We start from the raw sequence: 27,658 nt of genomic DNA on the forward strand, positions 1-27,658 counted from the left end.
TGGAGAAACAAAGAAGGGCACAAAATCTGTGCTTCCTGTCCTCGGAGAGCTTACAGTCTAAAAAGGAATTCAACATGCAAACAACTGGGAACACAGACACCATGCTGAGCACTTCAGAGCCATTATTCCATTTAATTCTAACAACCTTGAAAAGTGGAGGCCAAAAGAGGATAGATGACTTGACCCTAAAGTCAGACAGCTAATGTCTATTTCTGAATTTGAACTCGGATCATCTTGACAACAGGTTCAACATTCTATCCATGCTGCTTATCTGTATCTACAGATATAGTGTAAATAGAAAATAATCCATATTTCGCCACTGGACTCAGAAGACTTCAGGGGGAAAAGTGAGGTTGGTGACCTTGCTCAACCCTCCCTCACCAAAATTCAATTCTCTTGCTGGTCAGCATCACCTTCCTGATGTCGTGGTCCACTTAGAGAACAGAGGACACCAACAGTAATTTGGAGGAGAAAAGGGAAGGTATTTGGAATATGGATTGGAACTACATATCTTTTTTATAAATATGTATTTATATGCATTTACAACTTTATGACCTATTCCTTCCATTCTCCCCCTCCCAATTGAACATCACCCTCCAAAAACAAAGCCCACTGTCATCTTAACATACCTGACCAACAAAACAAATGCCCACATTGACCTAGCCCTAAAATGTCTCTCTCTCTACCTTTTAAGTTCATTTCAGAAGGCTATTATTGCGTGTTTCATTTTCAGTCATCTGTACTTCGTTGGCCCACCGATCAGTGCTAACATATTTCAAAGTTGTTTTTCTCTATAATCTTGTAGTCAAGGAAGGAGGCAAGGAGAATGGCCAGAGAGGGTGTCACTAGATTAGAAGGATTGAATCAGATCTCATTAAGTCATCTCAGTTTTTCCAGTGAATGATAAGGCAAAGTCCTTAGACTTTGAGAATATAGAGGGAGGCTTGAAAAAGTTTGGGGAAATCCCTATGATGAGTGGGATAATGGGCCAGTTAGAGAGCTGTTTGTGGAGACACTCTTACCCCTGCCATAATTAAGTAATCGGGTCATACAGGTCAGCACTTGTGGTTTCAACTCTGCAAACTGTGCCAATTCCTTCTATATCTTCTTATATTGCAATTGCCCTTCAGGCTCAGACCTGGCCATAGGATTGGACCCTTCCATGCTCTGAGACTTTGAGGGAGAGTTTCTAGGAATACGGAGGAAATTTAGAAATGCAAAGCAACATGTTACTCCTTCGCTATTGGGTGGGACAAATGGATCAACCAAGGATGCAGGAATAGCTTCGGCAACAAGCATGCTCTTGTTTTCAGGCAGAAAGAGTTGTGTTTCAGGCCCTCAGTGGAAAGGGCTTAAGTGGCAGCTATTTAAGCAAAAGTCAGGGTTCTGTTTTGTCACACTCACGGGTGAATTTTAAGTCAATCTTTTTATCAGCTAGCCTGAGCTCTCTCCAGTCAACCATATCTTAGGCCACGGCCGCTCTTGTGAACTTCTATGAAATCAGTGAGTTGGCCGGCACCCTCATCTGCTGGCAGAGAATTCTCCCCATCTCAGCCATCGTTAGTGTATATGAAATGTATAGCCTAGTGAATACACAGGACACAAAGAACAACTGTAAAAATGCAATAATCATCGCTTGTAGCTTGAAAAAGAGAAAATCTTCCTGCTGTCGGGACTTTCAGGATGTTTAGTTTCTCACTAGACCTGAGTATGTCTGGGTTTAGTTTCAAGTACGTAGACATATAGGTCCTTGAAGGAAGACCAAGGTCCATTGGAAAGGGGAAAATGAACACCTCTGAGTGTTCTGAATCAATTGTCACAAGGAGTGCTGTCACTTCTGTAAGAAATGTTGGAAGGGACAATTTCAGAAAGACCTGGGAAGGCTCTTACAAAACTGACACAAAGTAAAGTAAATATAACCAAGTGGAGAATTGGTAATTATATTGTAAAAAATGGACGATTAGGGGGCAGCTTGATGGCACAGTGGATAATCGACCCTGGAGTCAGGAGGACTTGAGTTCAAATCTAGCCTCAGACAATTTATGCTTCCCAGCTATGTGACCTGGACAAAGTCACTTAATCCCAATTGCCTAGTCAAAAGAAACCAGAACCATTTTGAAAGCTCAAAGCATTCTGATCAAAGTAGTGGCCACCAGGAGTGCAGTGAACCATGAGGAGAATTGCTACCCATCTCCTGGCTCAGAATGTGGAATGGAGCGTATATTTTGGACATGGCCAAGATAGGGATTTGTTTTGCTTGATTACTGTGTATTTTTGTTATAAGAATTATCATTTTCTTTTTTTTTTTTCAATGAAGAAAAGGTAGGAGAGGAAGACTAAGGAAAAGAGTCTTCACCACAAATTGCAAGACAATTCTGAAAGTTAAATGTTGAATAGATAATATTCTTGAAAAGAAAAGCAAACTCTACATAATAAAATCCAAGGTCTCAATGCCATCCTACCCTGTTTTACATTCAATATAAAAATGCTTGTTTTATTTAGTATTTTAAAATTCAGAATAAAAAATAACAAGGAAATGGGACAGGCTTTGCTGTCCCATTTTAAGCTTATTTGCAGGTTCTTTTGGTATCCCTTACTGTGTAAATAAAATGGATTATTTGGGGGATGCTTCAGGAACATCTCCAATTTCTCCTGTCTCTACCTGGCTTGTATATAACTCTTAAAGCAGAGATTGTCTTTTGCCTTTTTTTTTTTTTATCTCTGAAGGCTGGCACAGTGCCTGACACAGAGTAGGTAACTATTGACAGAGTAGTGCTAGTAAAGAAGTATTGGTCAATCTTGAGGCCATGGCATGTTGTGCACTGATATATCAAGCTTTCACCAGAGTAAGATCTGTGAGCACCCATAGACATTCATGTCAGGAAGGAACTTCTCTCTAAAAGATTCTACCTTTCCTTCTCCTTTCTTGCCCCCTTTCTTTCTGAGTACTCTCATCAGAGAATTCAAAGTAGTTAAGCATGTAAAATTGCTCAGATCATCGATAACAGCAGAAATTCTTTGATCAGACCTGAGGAGAGTAAACGTTAAGCCCATAACAGATTTGATCCCCTGCCTAGGGACCTGCCTTGTGCTTCCAGTTCACTTGTTCAGTGTTTCCAGTGTTGTTTATGACTTGTCTCCTTTTCTAAACTATAAGGTCCTTGAGGGATAACCATGTATTTATTCATTACTATATCCTCTATGGTATCTTGTATACAATAGGCTCTTATTAAATGTTTGTTGGTTGATAGCTTGATTTGTTGTAAGTTTCTGCCCAACTCTTCCCTTATCTATAGAGCTTTCCATGCTCCCTTAATTTATTTATGATATTACCCTTTATGTCTAAATCGTGTATCTATTTTGATTTTCTCTTGATATAGGCTACAATTTTTGTCACATCATTTTTAGATTTATCAAATGCCAGAGAAATATGATCATTTACTCTATATATTGTGTACCTAATCTGTTCCACTGATGTACCCCTTTACAAGTCCAGATTGTTTTGATACATTACTACTTTTGTAATGTATTTTGAAATTTGGTACTGGGAGGCCCCCTTCCTTGACATTGATTTTTTCAGGTTAGCTCCTTTTATTTTTTTGGCCTTTTGTTTTTCCAGATTAATTTCGTTGTTTTTTTTCCAATTCTACAAAATGATTCTTTGGTATTTTGATTGTATGAGTATTTAGTTTTAAAATCTTTTTTTTTCCTTTAAAAAAATTTCTTTAGCTCTTCTAGGGATTCCTATTGATCTTGTGTCCAATTAGCGGTTTTTTGGGAAGTTTTGCTTGTAGATGTTTTCAGGTCATTGTCTTCTTCGGTGTTTATTTCTTTAGCTTCTCTGTCTTCTATTGTAGTTTTTATGGTTGGATTTTTTGTTTTTGTTTGTTCATGCTTTCTCTTTTTTTAATTTAAACTCTCTGTTAGTGGTGGGCTCTGTTCACTTCTGGAGGGTAGGAGATCATGAGGGGTCAAAGGCTAGCCTGTCTATATTTTTCTGTCGTCCTGCTTTTTCACAGCCCAGTCTGGAGACTGGCAAGTTTTGGGTGCTTCCAAGATGGTGTAATCCAGGGTGATTTGAGGTCTGTTCATTGCCTCTTGGTCCTCTGACACCAGTTCTTCTTCCACTCTACTGAGATCGAATAGTTTCCACTAGAAATCAAACCTTTGGAGCTCCTCCCCGAAAAGTCACTCCTTAATCTGCCCCTAACCTGGCAAAAGGCCAATTAATTACTAGTGCTATGGCAGAAGCAGCCAGTTCCCCAGGCCAAAGCTGGGTCTGCCACTTGAAGCTTCCTCCTGCATTGAAGCCCTCAAAAAGGCCTTTGACTCAATTGGCATGCGAACAATAGCACATGCCGTTACTAGGGCTCAGTCAGAAGCATTTTGGTGGTAACATAAAAAAAAAATCTGCTCATTTTAACTGCTGAGCTAAAGGGGAGGCTGCAAATGAAAAACAGAAAGGATTTGAAAGCTGGGGCTCTTCCTGGAAGGGTGGTATCTGTGAATCAGCAAAGATTGCTTGAACATCTGCTGGACTCATAGGATCTCAGAGTTGAAATGACAGATGGCAGAAGTTATCAAGTCCAATTCCTGCTTGAAGCAGGAATCCTCTACTCTCCTGTACAGGTTCTCCTTGAAGACCTCTAAAGATGGGGAGCCCACTACTTCCAGAGGTAATCTATTCTGCTGTTGCATAGGTCTGAATTATTCTGTCTTTGCTGCTATTCTATGGAAGTGGGCAGAATAAATCAATTCTATTTTCTCATGATATCTCATTTAAATACTTAAAGTCAGCCATATTACCCCACAATGTACTTTCTCCATATGTTCTCTTGTGAAATTTTCAAGTCTCTTCCTCATGTTGGTCCTCTTACTCTTGACATGTTTCAGCTTATCAAAGGCACGCAAGCTTCAGAGCTAGAAGGAAACTCAGAGATCACTTAGCCTAGCATCTTAATTTTGCAGATAGAGAAGCTGAGGATTAAAAGAGCATGAAAGGTCCCAGAGACAGGGTTCAAAGCCAGGCCTTCCCTATGTGTTTTCTGATAGGCCATCATGCTTCTTTCTTTGTGCTCTTCTGGGACTATGAGAAGCCTGCCACTAAAGTTTTGTAAGGAGTATAGCCCTTTGAGCTTCTGTACTGTTCCTCCTCCTCTCCTCTGCATAACCCTTCGCACTGCACCCTCTTGGTTTTACATCATCATTCTGGGAAGGCAGGATTATTGCTGCTACTCTCCCCACAACAGGAAGTGACCTTCCCCAGTTCCTCTGGCTATCCAAATCTTACCAGTCCTCCCAAAAATCTTTCTTGATAGTGGAGATATGGCCATTTTGTATTTGCCTACCCTGAGACTCAAAGCTAGTAGCCACCAATTCTGAAAGCAACTCCAAGTCTCTTTTTACTACCCTAAAGTACCTCTGTGGGGACACTGAAATATAAATGACACTATTCTTCCCCTGATGTTCTAGTTGGAAAGAAAAGACAAACCAAATGAAAAGTGACTTTTTTGTGTGTCCAGTGGTTTGCTTTCAGGGGTGTGGACGCTCTCCAACAATGCTTGTCAGGGGCTTTTGTGTAACTTAGAGTCAGAAAGTTGCCTGGGGCACTCAGGGAAGCAGCTTGCTCACAGTCACTCAAGCAGCACATCCTAAAGGTTTGATGGGAACCAAAGGAATCCTGACTCGGAGACCATCCATCATCAAGTCATTATTCAAAAGTAAATGTAATCTGAAATCCCAGGTGAGCACACAAAGCCGCCTATCTCCCCTTTACCCTTCATTCTTTGTTTTCCCTTCATTCTAATGATGATTCTGACAGAGCCCCAAAGGAATTGCTTTTTCCAAGAAATTTGATTCATTTTACCCAGCAGCCTGCAAACATCCAGGTTCTAAAAATATCTCATCTAACATATGATCCAGGTAGCTGTTTCCATGGCAATCTGTTCCTTTTAAGGATCCTATAAATAAAAGAGCTATGCCGTTAGGAACTGATCCTTTCCTTAAGGAATTCCCAGATATAAGATATAGATATAAAAGATTTCCAGCTAGAAGATAGTTCTGTTGGATTCATTTCAGTGAGCATTCATTAAATTTCTTCTCTGAGTTTGCCAGTGGGGAAAATAGGAGGAATAATAAGTCCCAGTCCCTGCCTTCATTGGAAATCATAGTTGAGTGAAGGGTTGGGGAAGATACAACATATACTCTTTTTTTTTAATAACTTTTTATTGATAGAACGCATGCCAGGGTAATTTTTTACAGCATTATCCCTTGCATTCATTTCTGTTCCGATTTTTCCCCTCCCTCCCTCCACTCCTTCCCCCAGATGGCAAGAGTCCTTTACATGTTGAATGGGTTGCAGTATATCCTAGATACAATATATGTGTGCAGAACCAAACAGTTTTCTTGTTGCACAGGGAGAATTGAATTCAGAAGGTATAAATAACCCGGGAGGAAAAACATAAGTGCAAGCAGTTTATATTCATTTCCAGTGTTCTTTCTCTGGGTGTAGCTGCTTCTGTCCATCTTTGGTCAATTAAGGCTCTCTTTATCAAAGAGGTCCACTTCCATCAGAATACATCCTCAAACAGTATCATTGTTGAGGTATATAATGATCTCCTGGTTCTGCTCATTTCACTCAGCATCAGTTCATGTAAGTCTCGCCAGTCCTCTCTGTATTCATCCTGCTGGTCGTTCCTTACAGAACAATAATATTCCATAACGTTCATATACCACAATTTACTCAACCATTCTCCAATTGATGGACATCCTTTCATTTTCCAGCTTCTAGCCACTACAAACAGGGCTGCCACAAACATTTTGTCACATACAGGTCCCTTTCCTTTCTTTAGTATCTCTTTGGGGTATAAGCCCAGTAGAAACACTGCTGGATCAAAGGGTATGCACAGCTTGATAACTTTTTGAGCATAGTTCCAAATTGCTCTCCAGAATGGCTGGATGTGTTCACAATTCCACCAACAATGTATCAGTGTCCCTGTTTTCCCACATCCCCTCCAACATTCCCCATTATCTTTCCCTGTCATTCTAGCCAATCTGACAGGTGTGTAGTAGTATCTCAGAGTTGTCTTAATTTGCATTTCTCTGATTAATAATTATTTGGAGCATATTTTCATATGTCTATAAATAGTTTCAACTTCTTCGTCTGAGAATTGTCTGTTCATATCCTTTGACCATTTATCAATTGGAGAATGGTTTGATTTCTTATAGATTAGGGTCAGTTCTCTATATATTTTGGAAATGAGACCTTTATCAGAACTTTTGATTGTAAAAATACAACATATACTCTTAACTTGTATGGTACATGAGAGAGATGAGCAAAAGGCTGTGCGGGAACTGAGGACAGAAAGATCACTTCCTTTGTTTCTGGAATGGGAGGGTTTTTTGGTATCATCAGCATTATCTTTCTACCCTGTCCTTCATCTCTTCCCTCTCTCCCCAAAGAAAGCCCTCTTATACCAAAAGTACAGTGAAGAAAACACATTGAAATGACCGAATCTGCAAATGTCTCATTCTGCTGCTACTCCATCACCTTTCCACCAAAGAGATTGGCTTCATCATCAGTCTTCTGGAATCATGACTTGGTTATTGGATTGATCAGACTCCTTAAATCTTTCCAGGGTTTTTCTTTTAAATGTTGTGATCATTGTATGAATAGTTTTCCTGCTTTAGCTTACTTCAGTCTTAATTAGTACGTAGCAGTCTTCCCAATATAAAGAGCATTTCTTCAGCACTAGCACCGAGATGATCTCCTACTCTGCCCAACCTCACCACTGGACCTTACAAAGTCACACCACCTACTTACTCTCTCAATCCCTGTGATGCTAAATTATCCACCACCGGAAAAACAAGCTACCTTCCTCCCCAACCTTCTGCTTCCTGTTCTTCCTCTCCATCCTCTTTAGCTCAACCTCCCACTTCTTGTTCCACTTTTACTCTGCCTGCCCGTTTTATTGCACTGTCTGGAACTCCTGCTTCATAATTCTAGACTTTTTTATACATGATCAGTGAATCAGGGTTATAAAAGATGGCACAATTTACACCAGAAAGGATGACGTAGTTCTCTCATTTTAGTCAATCTGATAGCTGTGAGGTGGTACCTCAGACTTGTTTTAATTTTCATCTCTCTAATGGTGATTCTGAACATTTTTTCATATGGCTATTGACAGCTTTGATTTCCTCCTCTGACAATTGCCTATTCATAACTTTTGTCCATTTATCCATCAGGGGATGGCTCTTTGTACTGCACAAGCCCTAAACAGAGTATGTTTCCTCCAGCTGAAGCACCGGTTTATATCCAGGGCCTTTCCTGATCCCTTCTACCCCACTCCATGTATGTACACACTGTGTCTTCGGGCAGAATGGAGCCTCCTTGAAGGTGGAGATGATTTCATTTCTGTCTTTTTTCCTCCGGTGCTTGGCACAAAGCCTGCTGCTTAGTCAGCATTTAGTTCAGTGCTTCTGATCGAGTCCATATCCAGCTGCCCCCGAGGTCTGTGGAGAGACCTTAATTCTCTATAAGTCTCCTTATCCCTAAAATGGAGATGATAGCCTTGGCCCTGCTTAGCTTTCAAGAGTGTTAGGAAGAAAGGTGAGTTATTCTTGCTCTTTGCACAGCGTTTGGCAAATGATTCTTCCAGCAGAGCCTCGCATTTCCTGCTCCCTTTGAATATCTTAAACAAAAGAGGGAATCGAGCCTCAGAGAGGCAGTGACTCGGCGGAAGGAACAGCAGCACCAAACCACGGCCCACTGCGTCCCGTGGGAGGGCCGGAGCAAGGACCAGGGAGGGGCCTTGTGGGCCCGACCGGCGTTTCATTAGAGTCAGTGGATTTGGAGATGACCTAGTCCAGTCCACTTTTTTTACACAGGAAGAAACTGAGCCCCAAGAAGAAGGGCCCAATTACCCTGGGAGCAAGTAACGTAACCCAGCTTTGGGTATGGACCAGGGTTTCTTCTTTTTGCAGACCACACAGGTCAGTTGTTACTTTGAAAACTCCCCTTCTCTGATGAAAGGGCAGTGTTCTGGAACATATTTCTCTTGTGTTGGATTTTAGGAGCCAAGCACAGGAAGTGAACAGCTTGGAGAGATGGCATGGGGGTGGGGTGGAAAGCTGCACATGGAGATTGCATCCTAGCTCTAGCAGCAGAGATGAGAAGAAGCTGCTCGGGGCACTTAGAGCGGAGCAGAACTCCCACCGAAGCAGTGGCTGCTGGCTGACCGTCCCTCTTACTCTTTCCTTTGACCAAGTAGACTGGGTGGGCTTGATGTTTGAAAGTGGTCCAGTGGTAACCATGGAAACCATCTTTCCCCCTTTCCTCCTTGCACAGATGACTCTGGTGATGAGGAGGTCCCCAACCATTCTGACAAGAGTGACCTGCAGAACACCTTAAGCATTCTTTCGGGCAAGTTGGATGACCTAAGCATATGCAATGACCTTATCTCAAAACATGGAGCAGCTCTCCAGAGGTCGCTGAATGAGCTGGAGAGCCTGAAAATACCTGTCGAAAGTGGGGAGAAGCTAAAAGCAGTTAGTGAGCGGGCCACCCTATTTCGGATCACCTCCAATGCTATGATCAATGTAAGTGCCAACCCTGCTTTTTTCCCTCAGTCCTGTTGTTCCTCGGTCTCAACTTCCTTACAGAGCTAAGTCTGACCAAGGCTGAGGCGTAAACATCCAGTCAGAAATGTACCTGTTTGTATAGTCAGTGTGTGCCTAAATGAACCTTGTATTGGCTCCCTAGGTGGGAGTGGCTAGTCCAGACAGATGTCTGCGTGCGGCATGTGTGCATGTGCGCACACACACACACACACACACACACACACACACACACGATAGGTTTTGTGTGTGTATCTGTTTTTATATCATTCTCAGACCTCTAACACTTTTCCTCTTTATTGTCATCTTCCGAGTTTAATAGTTTGTGGCAAGGATATGTTTCTAAAATGTATATTTTCTTAACAGGGCAAGAAGTGTAGGATTAAGTAAAAATTGAGATTGGACTGAGTTCTGATCTGTAATGGAAAAGAATATTGAAATCAAATTTGGAGGACCTGTGTTTGAACACCAGCTCTGTCACCTGCCTACTCCTTTAAAGGGAAGGCCCTTTCCCTTACTGGATTACATTCTCTTAATCTGTAAAAGGAAATGGTTAGACAGATGAGTGTCTTGGACCCTTTGCAGCTCTAAATTCTAGGAAGAGGATGTTTTATGCCTAAGAAAGCAAATCCAGAATCTTTGAACTATATGATATCGCCAAGACACCTGAAGTGGCTACTTTCTCCATATGCAATACGTAATGTTGGTCCCAAGTATGGTATCCCCAAACTTCTGTTTAGATTCTTGCAGAAGTCCTGTTAGATCAGCCATGTAGACAAGATCCTAGTCTGGGGCAGTAAGAGGTGCGGTATGTTTTCTAGTCCCTGACTAGAAAACTGCTGTCAGTATTCTATTTTGCAAAGTTACAGGAATACTAAATGGAGCTATCTCATGGAGTAGTGATTAGAGAACCAGAAAAACCTAGTTTCAGTTCCTTTCTTTGACATATACTAGGAATATGATCCTTCTTGTTGTTCAATCGTTTCAGTCATGGTCAACTCTTTGTGACCCCTTTTGGGGGTTTTCTTGGCAAAGATACTAGGGGGTTTGCCGTTTTCTTCTCCAGCTCATTTTATAGATGTGGGAACTGAAGAAAACAGGATCCCACAGCTGGTATCTGAGGCCAGATTTAAACTATTCCAGTCTCCAGGCCAGCATTATGTGCACTATGGCATCCCTAGGTGCCATATATGATGCTTACAAATTACTCCTCAGGTGACTTGCTTTAAGATTCTAAATTGCAGAATCATTACGGATCTACATTGGAAGTGAGTGTTTGTTTACTTGGAGCTTACCAGCGATGTCATAAATCCAGACATCTCTTTATTCTCCACCTCCCCCCAAAAGAAGAAGGCTAAATTAATATCTGAGTTTGGGGGATGTGACCGGGTCATGTTTGAGGGGTCTGGCGGCCTTTCAGACTTGGATGCCCCTGAGAGTTGCTGCCTTATAGATTTTACAAACTCTGCTGTGGCTAGGAGGTTCCACTCTCTCTTAGGGATAAGTCCGGCTTGAGGAACTCGGGCATCACTGCCAAATGACCATGGGACTCTGGGGCTATCCCTGCACATTTTGGCATACCACTCCATGACCTCCTTTTCAAAAGTCCCCTTTTCCTCCTGTATAAATTGAAATATTAGTGAGTCATAGGAAGTCCTTTCTGTCTCTGAACATCTGTGTTTTCTTGTCATTGTGAAGTATTCCTCAGGCAAGACAGTCTGTACTCTCAAACAAACTCCTTGAACCTTGCCACTTTCAATGTATCTCATGGTCCTATTTGAATATTGAAAACCAAACTGTCTCAAAAAATGACTGCCCACCAGGGTGAGTGGTAATATGTTAAGGGTTTCAGGGCATCCCTACTCTGTGACACCCAAGCTGTGACCCTGTGAGATTCTTAGCTCTCGCTCTATCACCAAAAAATTAATTCGCTATTAGGCTAGTTCAGAACAAAGAGAATAATCGACCGTTGTCCTCTGCCCTAATTATGCTCATCTGTCGTATTTATTTACTACTGGGCCTATTCATATTAAGAAGGGCATTTAAAGATGGAAAAGATGAAGAGGAGGATCACAGAGAAACTGAGAATCATGGAATCACAGAATTGGAGAGTTGAAAGAAACTCAGCAACCATCTAGATCAACCCCTACAAGGAATGCCCAGTATAACAGACTCAATAGGTGGTCGAACGGCCTCTCCGTGGAGCTCTCCAAAGAGAGCATCCTCCAAGAGTTGGAAATCTGTGTCATGTGAAGATCAGCTGGAGGACCTGGGCAGGGAGGGACAAGATTACCATCTTTCAAGTGGTCACAGGGAATCGGGATCATGATAATTCTCTGCGGCATCAGAATGCAGAAATAGGACCAGGGAATGCAAGGTAGAGGAAAGAAACATTTCATTTTACTCTTATGGCAGAGCTTCTTAATAATTAAAACTTCAACAATAGAGTATATTGACTCAAGAGATTGTTAACTTTCTATCAATGGACATTTTCAAGTGAAGACTTAATGGCCATTTTGCATGTGTCCAGGGAATTCATGATTCAGTCAGTCGGCATGCATTTATTAAGCACTTATATGCTAGGTACTGTGGTAAATATTGAGTATACAAAGAAAAGCAAAAATAGTCTCTGATCTCAAGAAGCTCAGACCATAATGAGGAAACCTTGTGTCAATAATAATGTATGTACTACAAGATATTTACAGCGTAGATAGAAGCAAGGAAGACAGCCCCCAAGGTGGGATTTGAGCCAAATTTTGAAGAATAAAAAAGAGGGATTAAAAAGTGAGGTGAGAAAAGACATTAAATGTGTCTTAGGAAGACAACTGCTGTACTTCAACTTTTATTTTTGACTTTCTTCATTCACTTGGAGGCAGTGTTCTTTTTTGTGGAAGAAATTTGTAGAGTCTGAAGTTTTCTGATCTACTCTACCATCTTCCCAGGATCCTTACCACTGGAATTTTTAAAGAGGGGGGGAAAGACATGTTGAGACAAATGATTTAGGAAAATCACCTTGGCACCTGAATGGAGAATAGACTGGAGGTGGTGAGTTCAATTAGGAGGCCACTGAAAAAATCTAGGTGAGAGGTACTGAGAAACTGTTGTAGACTCAGCTGAGAAAAGAAGGGAAAATACATGAGATGTTGTAGAAGTAAAAATGTCAAGATCTGATAATGGTTTGGATAGATGGAGTGAAGAGTCAAGGATGACAGAATTAGTGAGTATGGGTAACTGGGAAGATGTAGAATCAAAGAAATGGTAGTCAAAGAAAGGGCGAAATAGTAAAATTATAAAAATGGGGTGACTTAATGTATTCCTTTCAGATCTAGAGAGATCTAACCAAAAGATACTGATAAAAGAAATCAAGATCCAGAAATAAACTTTTTTAAAATGAGAGATAATAGATTCCTGATGGTTATTGAATAAGAATGTAAAGGAATTTGCTTACTTAGTCTGCTCTACATGACTCTTTTACAAAAGTTGAACCTATACTGAAGCATAAAGACCTCACCTGCAAATGTAGAAAAGCAGAAATACAAAGCATATCGTTTACTGATCACTATCCAATAAAATTATAATCAGTAGAGTCAATAAAGAAAGCCATTATTGAAGAGAAATTGGAAAATTACATAATTCTAAAGAATCCACGAGTCAAAAAACAAGTAATAGAAAAAAACAGAAAATTTCATCAAAGACAATGATAATAGTGACAGAACATGCCAAAGCTTATTATATATAGTTAAAACAATTGTGAGAGGAAATGTTATATCTCTAAACTTTTCAATAACAAAAAATAAATCAATGAATTGGGCATGTAGTTAAAAAAAAAAAAGGTTGTATAACAACAAATCAGAAATCTCTAAATAACAAAGTAGAAATTCTGAAAACTAAAGAAGATAAAAAATAGAATGCAAAAGACCATTTGATAGGCAAACAAAACTAGGAGCCAGTTTTTAAAAAGATGAACAAATAGAAAAGAATTAGCTAATCTGATTTTTAAAAAGAGAAGAAAATCAAGCTATTTCAAAAATTTAAAAAAAGAACTTATATTAATTCAAGAGGCAATAAATAAAATTATTAGAAAGTATTTTGCCTAGTTATGTGGGCAAAACTAATAACGTGAGTAAATGGATGAGTAATGACAAAAATAGGAGAAATAGACCATATAAATAACCCGGTATCTTAAAAATAAATTGAACAAGCCACAAACATACTCTAAAACCTCAGGACCAGATGGATTCACAAGTAAATTCTATCAAACATTCAGAGTATATTTCATTCCAATAGTAGCATTTTCAGTTGAATAATGTGGTTGGAAGCCAGGTTGAAGAGGATTTAAAAGAGAAGGAATGAGAGAGAAGAGCAGCACCTAATGTAGATAGCACTAAATGCTCCTAACTCTTTACAGTTTGATTTTGGGGTTTTATTTTTTTTGGGTTGGGTTTTTTTTTTAAACTGAAAAGATCACTGGATTGGGAGCCATAGCAATTAGATTTGTAGAAATAATTGCTAATGAGACAAGAGGCAGCTAGGTTGCTTAGTGGTTAGAGCACCAGGTCTAGAATCAGGAGTTCAAATCTGGCCCCACACATTTACAACCTATGTGACCCTGGGCAAGTCACTTAATTTTGTTTGCCTCAGTTTCCTCTTCTGTCAAATGAGCTGGGGAAGGAAATGTCAAATTGCATCAGTATCTTTGCCAAGAAAACCCCAAATGGAGTCATGGAGAGTCTAGTACAACTGAAATCAACTGAACATCAACAATCATAGCCCTTTCTTTCCATGATAGTTGTGAAGATCAGATGAGAGAATTTGTGTAAAATGTTTAAAAGAGTGCCTGGCACTTGGGAGCCATCTCACAGATTCTAATTTCCTTCCCACTGCCTGTAATACTGTTCATTCCTTGAGCAGAGAGAAGTGATTTTTACATTTCTTTGTCTCCTCAACACTTAGCACAGTTCTTAGAACACATTTGGGACAATTAGCAATTTATTAAATAGCTAACAGGAGCCTCTGGCAAATCCCAATCATTTGTGAGAGAATCCAAAATAAATACATGTAAAGTACATTTTTATATATGATAATATATTTTAAAATGTGTATTTATTGCCTATGTATACATATGTGCATATATATACATATATGTGCTTTTTTATTACTTTTTATCACCAACACAGCATTAGAAAATAATAAATGAGCATGAGCTATATATACATAGAACAAGAATATTGCTCATGTGTCATTAGAAACCCATAAGCCTTAACCTTGGCGTAGAAAAGCTCACGTGGCCTCAAAAGGCTACTGTTTGTAGCTTTCTTAGGTCTAGGACGGCAAACAATCTGTTAGATGCCAGCTCCATAAACTATGGTTTATAAAGGAATATGATAACTGAATGTGGTGGGGGGGGGCGTGAAATTATGATTTATTGTCCGTAAGTGATTTGTGATAGCTGTGATACCTGTCTAGCTGAGGTCACATAAAAATTTCTCAGGCAAAAAGGGGACACAGTTGGAAAAGGTTTAAGAAGCCCTGCCTTAGATGTTTCTCAACTAGCCCACTCATAGATTCAGAGGCAAAATTGAGCTTAGAATTACTTGGGATTCAAGGCCACATATTCCCCACACACAGTGGCCATAGCCTGAATAGTTTTTCTGAGTTGCTGTCCTTGGTTCTTTTGGAGGTCGTGTAATCATTCAATCGATCCTTTTCATAAGCTGTGTTTTGTTGCCGTGTTTGTGGAATGCCCTTGGTAGGTCCATCCCGGTCATCCAAGAGTCAGGAGGAAGGGGAACGGGGAGAGCGTGTGCCTGGGGATCAGGGATCTACTTGGCTGGAATGGCACAAGCACAGTAGCAGAACATAGGTGTTAAGTCAGGAACATTGCCAAACCATTTATTTAATTTACCTAGATTAAATGCTACAGGGCTCTTGGAGGGATGAGGGAAAATTTTCCAATAGCCCATACTAAGTATCTCTAAATAAAAGGATCCTACTTTTAGAGCTGAAAGGGATTTTAGAATCTATCAAGTTCCATCCTTGCACTTTGCATTTGAGGAAACTGCGGAAACTAGCCTTCTGCTTCTTTTTAAATCTTTTCATAGTATTTTATTTTTTCCAAATACCATGCAAAGATAGTTTTCAACATTCACCTTTGCAAAACTTTGTATTCCTTTCCTTCCCCTTTGCCTCTTCCCCTTCCCCAAGATAGCTAGTAATCCAATATAGGTTAAACATAGGTAGTTTTTCTAAATATGTTTCCATAGTCATCATGCTGAGCAAGAAAAATCAGATCAAAATGGGAAAAAAGTACAAGAAAGAAAAAATAAACCAAGCAAACAACAAAAAAAGGTAGAAAATACTATGTTTTGATCCACATTCATTCTCTTTAGTTTTCTCTTTGGATGCGACTGGTATTTTCTGTCTCAAGTCTATTAGAATTGTTGGAAAGAGCCAGGTCCATCATAGTTGATCATAACAATCTTGTTACTGTTTTCTGTGTTCTCTCGTTTCTGCTCACTTCACTTAGCATCACTTCATCTAAGTCTAAAAGCAGCGTTTTTATGGAACAATAATACTCCATTACATCCATATGCCACGTATACCATTCAACACTATGACTCATGCAGCCATTCTACAACTGATGGGCATTCACTCGATTTTCAGTTCCTTGCCACTACAAAAAGATTTGCTACAAATATGTGAGTCCTTATCCCTCCTTTATGATTTCCTTGGTATAGAGACCCAATAGAGTCACTGCTGAATCAAAAGGTATGCACAGTTTAATAGTTAATAGCCCTTTGAGCGTAATTCCAAATTGCTCTCCAGAATGGTTGGATCAGTTCACAACTCCACCAAAAATGCGTTAGTTTCCCAATTTTTCCACATCCTTCCCTGACATTCATCACCTTTTCCTGTCATCTTAGGCAATCTGAAGTGTATGAAGTGGAATTTTCATTTTCATTTCTCTAATTAGGAGTGACTTAGAGCATTCTGTCATATCATTAGAAGTAACCTTTTGCTTGAGACTTTTATCTTTTTCCAAAGACCCTCTGAATAAACCTAATTTAGCAGAAATTTAACAGAAATGGTGCTTGTCCATTCTGACAAATGTGAGTGTTATGCAGAGCTGTCCTGTAACCTCGAAGGCCTCTGAAAAGTCATTCCCTAAGCCCCCCTTCCTAGCTTCTCAAAGGAGTGTTTCCGTGACCTGCGTCTGCAATTCTAGGAAGCGTTGGACTTGATCTCAGCTGTGGAGCCTGAGGTCCTCTTTTTAGTGGAGTCCCAGGAACTTCTATCCCTTACTTCTGCTGTCTCTATACAGAGATTTATCGACTGTTAGAGCTGAGAGGGATCTTGGGACGTGGTATTCAGATCGGGGAACGAGCCTGGGACATAAAATGGGCTGTGTCAGAGCTGGAAGCAACGTTAAAGAATTTGTAGACCAAATTCTGTGTTTTGTAAATGAGGAAACAAGGGCCCAAAGTATCACCGTGGTCTGGCAGTGACGACTAGAAGCAGGTTTGGAGTTGGGGTCAGAAAACTAGACGTGCCTCTTAGTCAGTGGGTGCCTGTTAGCATGTGCCTGCTTGTTGGTCCCGCTCTGAGTTTCCTTCTCTTGAAATGAGGCCATTGCACGAGTCTAGCTGCCAGTTGGAGCCTGCTTCTTGGAGGCGCCACGTCAATGGGGCTGGAATGACAAGTAGGACTCGGCAAGGGAAGGACGTCGTACTTCATAGATGTGCGGTCTGCGGCCAGGACCCTCGGGGTCCCCTTCTGCAGATGGGCTCCGTGCACGCACTGCCACCTGCGGGTGCCTGGGAGGCTGAAGACCATTCTTGGGCTCCTGCCGGCCCTTGAGCCAAACCTGCTTTCACTGGAAGCTCCACTGAGTGTAATGGCCCTTAGCTTAGGAAGGGATGCTTGAATTTCCATATCATATTGTTCTCGCTCTGACCCCACTCTCTAAACGTTTTCATTTTTACCAACAGCTGTAGTCAGAGTACGGAAAAGTACGTTCTCGTACTCAGGGTTTTGTTTTAGTATGCAGAATTAGGAATCAGGAACTTCTCTTGGCAGTTTTCAGAGCCCCTCTAAGTTTGTTTTCTGATCTGAAAAGCGAAGGTCCTAGCTTCTGCCCCAAATAAGCACTTACAGATAGAAGGGGATTCTTGTTCCCGTCTGAGAGGGACATGCTATCTGAAATGCTCTGATTTCACAGTCTTAATTGGTTGTCTCAACTACCCAAGAACAAGAAACTGAACCTCAGAGGAGCTCAGTCTATACAGATATTTTATGATGCATTTACTGTGTGCCAAGGCACTGTGCTCCACACCAGGAATCCAGGGAGAACCAGTTCTTGCTCTGAAGGGACTTAGTAGACAGTCTGCCTCTTCTGAATGACAGAAAGGGGCTGGGCTCCCGCCGTATGTCAGGGCCAGACCTCAGAACCGGCTCTCCACGTTCCTGGACCCAAGGCTTTTTGCTTCCCTCCGCATCCCTCCTCTGAGGCAGAGCGTGCCATCGTGGGCCGTGTGTAGCTTCTAGGGTTCCTTGGCAGTGACACTACTTCCAGGTGGGAGCGGTTCCTGATTATTGCAGGGCTAACGGTGCTGAGAACCTTGTGCCTTGATGTCTGAGGCACAATTGTGTCCCACTTCATTTGCATGAAAGAGCACCCCCGAAAGCAGCCAAGGGACTTATGGCTAAAGAGAGATGAGAGACAGAGTCTAGTCCCGGTGATGGCAGCGCCAGGAGAGAAGGAAGCAGGACGGCAGCCACTCGGGCAAGGCGGCCACAGGCTGTGAGGCAGGAGGAGGAGGCCCACAAAGTAGGGAGGATAAAAATAAGGAGAACCAAAGCCACGATGGCAGAGCTAAAAAAGGAAACCTTCGCATGTCACTGCAGAGACTCTGGCATCCCACAGGGTAGACACCCGAGGGTATTTTTGCAGCCGACAGAAGGTAAGACACAGAGACTCAGAGCTCCTCATTGGGCCGGTGGGGATTCAGAGCTGTGCGCTGTGCAGACGATGCTGCCCCACACACAGCCTCGGGGGCCCATTGGGAGGCAGAGGAGCCAGTCTCATCTGCTTGGGCACATCAGGTAAGGTGCTCTCCTTCTCCGACCTCAGTTTCCTCCCCTGTAAAATAGGAGATTGGGAGGCAATTGATACAGTCCCTTGGATCTCTGACAAGCTCTGTTTAAATCAGGTAAGCATTTCTTAATCACCTCTTCTAGGCTGAGCCTTGTGTTAAGAACTGGGACACACAGACCTAAAAAACCCAGTCCCTTCTCTCAAGGAGCTCAGTTTTATTGGGAGTGGGAGGAAAGGAGGGAGCCAACTTGTATGTATATTTAGAATAAAGACAAAATCATTCCACACTACTTGGGAAGAGAGGGCCCAGCAGGGCCCGGGAAAGATCCCGGGCTTCTTAGCCTAGAGTCCAAGCTTGTTTTATTTAGAACTCTTTTTCAGTGGAATGGATTTCTTTTGTTTCCCCACGCATTTTATATTATTGATTGAGAAGATCTCCTGGTCCCCTTCTGCGGCCACAAAGATATGTCAGAGCTCAGAAATGGGGAGAGCTCCTAGTCAGAGAAGATGGCACTTGAGCTGCGTTTTCAAGAGAGTGAAGATGAGGAGGGAGGGAGTGCATTCAGACTGGGGGAAGAGCCTGTGAGCCAGCCCAGGGTCAGAGCTAAGAAAGCAGAGCACAGACCCCACTCTCAGAGAGCCTTCAGTCTGCCGGGGGAGATGATGTGCCAGTTTTATCAGTCACTCTGACTTTGGTCTTGTCCCTGGACTCGGCTCGGGAGGAACAGGAGGCCGACCACTTTGCACAACGCTCCCTCACCTAAGGCTTCTTCACACACAAGTCAAAATATCATCCTTGATGTCATTGATCTCAGAAAATGAAGACAACCAACCACGTACAAACAAGATAGAGTCGGGATAAATGGGAAATAAGGGGGTGGAGAGGGCTTCCTGCAGAAGCTGGGACTTAGCCTGGATGTGAGCTGAGCTGGGGAGCCCTGAGGCAGAGATGAGGAGGGCTTCAGAGGTGAGAATAGAGGCTGGGTAGAAGGCTGGGACCAGAGGGGTTTCTGCCCTAACACTGCTGGTTTCACTCAGCACGAGGGATGACAGCCACACATTTGAAACCAAAGGACCCCGGCTCTCCTGCTGGCCCTGGTCACCAGCTGGGTGATGTCTTAAAGGGAAGTGACTGGACTAGCTAGTGTGTAGGTGACCTTGTTCTAGAAAAGATTCAAGAGCCTTCCAGGGTGGAGATGCAGAAAGGACACTTCCAGCCAGGGCCCTCGTGTGGATCCAAAGCTTTCAGATCCTTTCAGGGGATGATCACAGTTGGAAGACACAGGGCAGGTCATAGAAGAGAGAAAGCCCCTCTTGGAAGGGTGACATCCAGCAAATCTGGTCCACAGGTCCCTCACAAGCTACGATGAATCTGTCCCTGAAGACACAGAATGTGGTTCTGTCTTGCAGTCACAGGCAGCAGCTTTGTGCATAGTATGCTCACAGTTTACTCAGGATAGTGAAGTAGAGATTTCAGATTGTCTCAAAGGGCTGAGGGGTTCAAGTGACAAAGTACATTTGTACATACTAGAATGAACATGTTTATTTCAAAATAAGTTATAATTTCTGCTTGTAATTACATGCATTTAAAAATATATAAACAGGAGAAATTATAGTGAATTATAGTAAAATGTTTATATTTATTAAAGTTTTATTAATAAATTTTATTAGTTTATCAGTTGACACATTTGGCATGCCTGATCCTCCTTAAGACCATCTCGACAGAATTTTTCAGCCCTTCTCTCTCTCTTCAATGGTGATTTGCAATATATGTCATAGTCGCAGATCTATACCCAGTTAAAGTTGCCAAGAGGTAGTTCCCTTCAGCAACAGTGCTAGAATAAAAGATTTCAGTAACTCTGTGGTGATTTTAGAGTGAATTCTCTTTGTAGGGGAGCAGATACTCAGTGTACATCGGGTCTATCCCACTTACCTTCCCCATTGTTGTTTTCTCTGGTGTCATTTCTACTTGCTCATTCACCACATCTGGAACTGTGATATTAGGGTCCACATAGGGTAGTTCCACTATCACTTATAGAAAAAAAAGAGTCCTTTATAGAAATATGAAAAGATTATTTCCATTTTTTCTTTTTGTTGTCTTTCCTGTTCTGTCTCAAATGCTTTCAAGATAACTTGTCTAAATTTACAAACTTCTTCCCTCTCCATTGCTCCCCATAGTCTTCTACTGTCTTCCTCCATAACATTTTACAAATGAATTTATATTTTAAATAAGGGATTCTTAACTTCTTTTGTATCCTTTGACAGTCTGGTGGACTCCTCGTGTTTTTAAATGCGTAAAATAAAATGCGTAGAATGGCAAATCAAACAGTTACAGTGAAATACAGCTATTAGATTTTGTTTAAGTTCATAGTGCAGGGTTAAGGCTTGAGAACTCGGTTCTTCACAGAAAAATCACCAGTTTAAAAGTATATGCTGATTTGAGAATCTTAACGTATTCTTCTTAGAATGTCTTCCCTCATCCTTTACTATAAATACTGGTATGTTCTTTGTGGTTATCTTCACAGTAGTCTTTTTGTCCATGTTTTTCCATGAGCTGAAATGGAAATACCAGATGACCAAATATCCTGTGAAATGTTTTTGGTTTGAGTTTTGGTTTTGACTTTAGGAAGCACAATAAAATCGGTTTTGTCAGCGTCCTCCCTCCCTTATTTTTGTTCTCTCCAAGGACAAACCATAGTTACATTTGACTGTCACTTGTTTTTGCTTCTGATTTCATTAATGCTGAAAATGTCAAGATTGTTGTCAGAGGATCTCTGAATTTTAAGACACCCAGGAGCTACTTAACATCACCCACATGCAAAAACCACAATCCCTTCTACTATTCTCCTAATAATTATATCATCTTATAGACTCTTCATGATGGCAACCCCTTTTTGTAGTAGCCAAATGCACAGGAGCCTATGTGCCGGAGAACACAGAGTGAGGATAGAGCAAGAGCTGCCAAAAAGAAGCCAAACAAATGGATATAATGGACTCTTACTGTACCAAAAGGAGAATGATGTGAGTGATGGATGCAGAGAAAGGTTACGGGAACTGGAACGTCAGCAGAACCAGCAAAACAATATAAATAATGAGCAGAGCAACGTGAATGGAAAGAGCAGCGCAACGGAACATATTCTCAGGGGAATCCTGGGAAACGATAACAGCGAAGTGCACCCTAAGAGAGGTGAAATGGAAAGAGCCTCTTCCTCCTTTTACAACATCACTGACTATTGTGGAAATAGGTTTTTTTAAAGTAACTCACAACATTTAGGCAACATCACCAACAAAAAGAATGTGTGGTACAGAGCACACTAAGATAAAGCATGTTGGGGGCAAAGAGGATTACAGGAAAACGGAAGGAAGGAAGGAATACTTTGAACTAGAGAGATCAGGAAAGGAGAGAGCATCAAGGAGATTAGGTCTTTGGTATTCCCTTGAACCTGAGGGTTATGGAATTTTTAAATACATCGGTAACTGCATTTCCATTGAATCGATTTCCTTTATCATCCTATGTGTTTTCTTTGGTGAATCTGAGAAGGGGTCACCAGACTCCACATCAGTGGAGTCCATGACATACTGAGAGGGTGAGAGGGATCAGGGAAGCTCTTTGTAGGCATGAAGGCCGGCCCGCAGCTCTGAATCAGTGTGGCTGGAGTGTGGGATATGTGAGCCAGGTGATGCAGGACTCTTGTGACTCAGGCGGAGCAGACTTCTTTTTATTCTGTGGACAACAGATGAGGTTTGGGAAGCAGGGAATGTGATGAATAAAACTATGCCCTAGGAAGATCATTTAGGAAGTTCTACAAAGAATGTTCGGGAAAGGGAAAGGAGTAAAGGTTGGGAAATCAGGACTCTTTTATAGTTGTGTTAGTGAGAGATAATAGGGGCCTGTGAAATGAGAGGGCTAGATCAGAGGTTCTCCAAGGCAACCTCAAAATCCTATGATCTTGTGTTTCCTTCCACCCCCTCTCACCAGAAGAGGAAGTTTCTGGGTACCCGAAGCTTCTATAATTAGAGATTCATTGAGTTTGGTTCACCAGACCCAGAAAAACCGTTTCCCAAAGTGCTTAAAGAACTGGCAGATATTGTCAAGCATCTGCCCATAATCATTGAAAAATGGAGAATGGTGGTGTAAGATGGCTGAAATGGTTTTTTTCCCCTAATATCTTCCATTCTGTTAAGAAATAGAAATTTATGAATGCAGCGTTACCTGGGATGTTAGTTACAATGACTGCATTAGGTGTTTTTTGGCCTATTTGTAGGGAAGTGATGACTTACTTGGAAGCCATTTGTTTGTCAAAACAAAATTTTAAATCAAGAAGTCAACAACAAAAAAAGAAAAATGGTAAAAAAGTGTTTATTGGACATCTGCTATGTGCCAGGCACTGTGCCAAGCCCAGGAGGCAAAAAGACAAAAAGGAAATCGGCGCCGATTCCCAGATGATTCTGGGAACGTACTATCTGGGAGATGATACATATTGGAACAGAGAGCCGTACAGTGACAACAAGAGCAACCTAATCCAATCAGAGGGTGCCATCGCTTTACATTGTTACCTCACTTAAAGCCTGAAAAGAAAGAGGATCTAGTGAGAAATGGTGGTCAGTGACATCCAGGGCTGCCACAAGGCCATGAAGGATGAGAAAAGAAATACAGGCACCAGACTGGGCAACTCACAGGTCACTGGTAACTTTGCAGAGAGCTCGTCAGAACCAATCCAGAAAGCTGAAAAGGGAATGGGAGAGAGTGAGAGGCCGTGTGCAGACGGCTTTGTCTACGCTGCTGATGGAAGCAGAGGCAGAAGCCAACGAGCTGAAAGAAGGGTTTGAAAGAAGGGAAGGAGGGGGAGACTGAGGCAAGAGGAAAGAAACAACAGATAGGGAGAGAGTGAATGCTAAAATGGGAGGGAAGCAGTAGTGGATGCTACCATGCCATATGCTGGAGAAGTGGAGTTAGGTTGGAAACAGGGGTTCAGAGAGTACTAAGGGGGTTGCAATGATAGCTAAAGGTTTTGAATTGTAGAGCAGGGGAGACCGACAGCTTGGAGCTGTGAAGTGAAATGTGAGGGGAAGACCTCGTGTGGAAATAATAATGGTCTTCCCTGGCCTTCAGCACCGAATGGCCCTGTTAAAGACCTTTGCTTTCAAAGGCTAAAGTCTTCCACCGTCTGGGGCCATCTCCTGTCATGCTGAGCAGGCCCAGGCAGAGCCGCAAGAGACACCTATGATTAGTGGGAGTGATCTGGAGGAGGAGCCAGCAAAGGAGACGGAGAGGGAGGGATCGGACAAGGAGGAGGAGAACCGGGAGAGAGATGGTCCCCAAACCAGACAGTAAGGACTCACTGTAGTGTGAGAATAAGTTTATATTTTCTGGTTCTGATTGAGTTTGATTAGATGTTAACTCCTTTAAAACAAGGTTGTAGCCGCTCAGCAAGCATTTGTCTTCTCTGTATCAGACCCTGCAGTGCTTTGAGCATACGAAGGAGCTTAGAGTATATTAGAATGATTGTGAATTTCCCATTTGAACCAACTCTGTTCCCCCAAGACAAAGTCACTTCAGGTGCCCAGTGCAGCTGCCCCACCTCGAAGATGCCGTGCTCAGGACAGCCTGGCAAGGTCCCAGCACCGTCACCTCCACGTCGCACCATCCTGCCTCTCCGGCAGCCACTTCATCCCAGGCTGGCAGCAGAATGAGAAGGGAGACCTGGCTCTGAGGCGTTGGCATCTGTCCTGGGGGATGATCTGCGATTTCTGAAGCCATTTAGCTCACCTGCCTTTAAATTGAGCTGGGAACACTCAATGAATACAAACACTGACATGTTTGCTCTGCAGGGTCAGATCTGCTTTTGTTCTTCTCACCAAGGACAGGCTCGTGTACATCAGCCATTGGAAGAAGGTGGTTGGGGAGGCGAGGGGCCTCTGTAGGCAGCCCCCCGTCTTTTGGGGGTCTGATGTTCGTGACGTAATCCCACTGTTTCTCTGCTTGTTGGTTCTGTGCCAAGAGTAATGGGAATGCAGTGAACAGCACACTGGGCCTGGCGACAGGAAGAGCTGAGTTTAAGCGGGCCTCAGACATCCACAAGCTGTGTGATCGTGGCCAAGTCGTTTATCTTCTGCCTGCCTCGGATCCATCATCTGTGAAGGCCACCGTGGGGAGGGGGACGAGAATAAGCACTGACCTATGTGTCCCATGTACCTTATATGTGCCAGGCGCCAATGTAGGAGGAGGAGGTTGGATGAGAGGCTGTTTTGTGTCCCTTCCAGTGCCACCATCGTGCCCTCTGAGGGGCTCTGTCTGCCCTTGTTGTGATGAGGAAGAAGAGGATCTTGTTAGACACGTGTGCTCTTGTGCCACGGTCATGTGTCAAAGCTCGGGCCACCCTGCAGGAACAGGGTGCGAGTGCAGCTTCGCCTTCCCTGCCCCCTCGATTACCAGGCAGAGAGAAGTGGAGACGAGGGCGGAGAAGGCAGCAGAAGCCCAAATCCGAGCTCAGATTGCCTTAGCCCTTCCTCCAGAGGTTCCTGCCCATAGTGAGCCTCCCAGCCTGCTCCTGTTGGCCAAAGTGAAAAAGCTGGCCACCAGTGACTCAGCCGGCTGGCGAGGGGGTGGCTGAGCCAGGAGTCCGACATGGGCTTCTTCCCCCTTTCCCTTGGGGTCCATTTCCCTTCTGAGCTTCCCTAATTTTTCCAAGGGGCACCATCAGTGAGCCACTGAAGCCCCAGATGTGGGCCCTGTCTTTGGTGCTCTTCCCTTCATGCTTTGCTCCCTCCTTTCCCCCTCCACTAGCACCTCCCTTGCCCAGCCTCACATCCCCTCCAGACCTTCTTCCAGGGGCTGCCCTTGAACATTTGCTCTTCTGCTCAGACGCCTCCTGATAAAAATCCAGGTGATGCGCTCTGGCACGGGGAACCTCCCAAGCTGGACTCCAGCCACTCCTGCCAGGCTCCTTCCCTAGGATGGACTTTGGTCCTGCCCGACGGCCTCCCCAGCTTCACCGCCGCCCGTCTCCCTCTCCTCCTTCCCGCTGGGCTCCACACCTGCATCCGGAATCCTAGATCCTCCCTTCACCCTGAGTGATCCCTCCTCGCGCCAGGTGGGCAGCTTCCTAACCTGCTCACTTATTGGGGGTGGGGGAGTGCCCTGACTTGTTGCAGAGAGCGAGCAGTTCATTCTTGACCTTCTGAGTCTTGGTTTCAAACCTGACCCTGGGAAGGAGCAGAATTCAGAATCAGCGCCCCCAGGTCCCCATTCCAGTCCTGCTGCCGGTGTTGGAGGGCAGGTTCTCTTCCTCTCGGGCTCGCGGTTTCCTCTCCTGTATCATGAGCAAATCGGACGCTGGGATTGTGGAAGTCTCTCCCAAGTAGAACACTGCGCGGTTGGCGTGCCCTATCCCACCTTCCTGCCCGACTGCGCCCTTGGAAGGCAGAGATCCGGTCTTGTTCTTGGTGTCGCCCTAGAGTTCTGTGGGCATACGTGGCCTGAGAAGTCACTGACTGAGTTGTGAGTCCTGTGTGGGGACAGTCTCCTTCCGAGGCTGTGGGATTTATTTGGGTCTTTTTAACACGTCGCCATCCTTTGGAGAACTGATGAGAGCGTTAAAAATTCTCCTGTGAACGCCACCTGCTACCCAGATGGTGTCAGATTCCTGCTCACGAGGGAGAACGCCTTTGCAATATGAAGGGGCCCATTTAAAACATTGGTAATTACGGTGACAAATGTTCAGCTTTCAAGCAGAATGAACCGGGCAGGTGTCGCTCAGCTCTGGGGAGAATTCTGAATGGAAGTATGAGGTAGGAAACACTCTGTTCCTGATGGCCCGTCCTGTCCCCCAGCCCCAGTCCGGAGTGGGAGGGAGGACAGCAAGAGGGGCCGGGATGACTCACATCCCTATCAGCCTTCAGAAAGGGCTTTCCTTACAGCAACCCCGTGAGGAACTGTGATGACCATTTTGTGGGGGGGATGCAGGAATCCCAAAGAAGAAGGGTGGATGCTAGAGTGAGCGCAGGACAGCAGAGGCCCATCATGCTTCCTGGTGCTTCAGGCAGGGCACAGGAACCCCCTAGGCCCGCCATGGGATAGGGGGCTTGTCCTGGAGTCACGAGCGGGTGCTGACTGTTGTCTGATGAGTCTCTGTGTGTGTGTGTGTGTGTGTGTGTGTGTGTGTTGTGTGTGTGCGCTTTTGAGTCCCCCAAAACTATCACCCCACAAGTGCCTGCCACATTACCTCTGTGGGGCAGTGTGGTTAGGGCCAGGCCAGTGCACTAGCGAACAAACGTTACCCCCTTACAAGGGGTGATGGAACTTCCTAGTCCCTGCAGGCTCCATGGGGGCAGGGTGGACAAGGTGACTATCCAGGGCAGAGCAGCCCCCACCTTTTCATGTGCTTGTGTTCTTTGTGTTTTCTGTTTGGTATCGGGGGGTATTCCTGCTCACCCGTACCTTAACCATAAAAAGCTTCTGGGAAATTGGAGCTTTTTATGCTCTGAGCCCATGTCTTCTCCCTTTCTCTGCCTTTCTCCTGCTACCTTCCTGAATCCTGTTTCCAGATAAGTGGCTCAATCTGAGCCTGGCTTTGAATAAGCTTCTTAACACTCAGGTTGTAGAGCTGAGCCGGAGCTCGTGCATCTGGAGGTCAGTCACCTCACTAACCTGCCTTCTGTAGCTCAGATCCTTTACTTGAGAAAGAGAACATGCTCTGTTGAGTTTAGCTGGAGCTAAGATACATATTCATAGCCATTCAATCCTCTGGCATTTGTCCCGATTCCTTTTTAATTTTTTATCAAGTAAGGGCAATAACATGTCACCTACTTGAAAATCGAGCTGAGCGCCAGAGAGGAATCTGTCACCACGTTCATATTTCACAGCTCACGTGCTTTCCTCCTTGGAGAATCCATTAGGACTTAGGAAAATGGTAAAAAAAAAAAAAAAAACCAGGAGAATGCAGAAGA

General features: G+C 43.3%; 1 protein-coding gene across 8 annotated transcripts in view; it reads left to right on the top strand.

Moving 5' to 3' along the window:
- Positions 1 to 27,658, top strand: part of OSBP2 (oxysterol binding protein 2) — a 243,366-nt gene that overhangs the window by 168,502 nt on the left and 47,206 nt on the right. For 6 of the 8 annotated variants that reach the window (XM_051973137.1, XM_051973135.1, XM_051973136.1 and 3 more), the window contains one exon: positions 9,347 to 9,597. The exons of 1 other annotated variant lie outside the window; for it this stretch is intronic. In XM_051973137.1, the coding sequence (XP_051829097.1) occupies positions 9,347 to 9,597 (251 nt within the window). Of the gene's footprint in view, positions 1 to 9,346; positions 9,598 to 27,658 lie in introns of those variants that run through there. One more of the 8 variants, XM_051973141.1, reaches the window with a different exon arrangement.

Source organism: Antechinus flavipes, chromosome 1 (genome assembly GCF_016432865.1).
Source record: "Antechinus flavipes isolate AdamAnt ecotype Samford, QLD, Australia chromosome 1, AdamAnt_v2, whole genome shotgun sequence".
NCBI classification, from domain to species: Eukaryota; Metazoa; Chordata; class Mammalia; order Dasyuromorphia; family Dasyuridae; genus Antechinus; species Antechinus flavipes.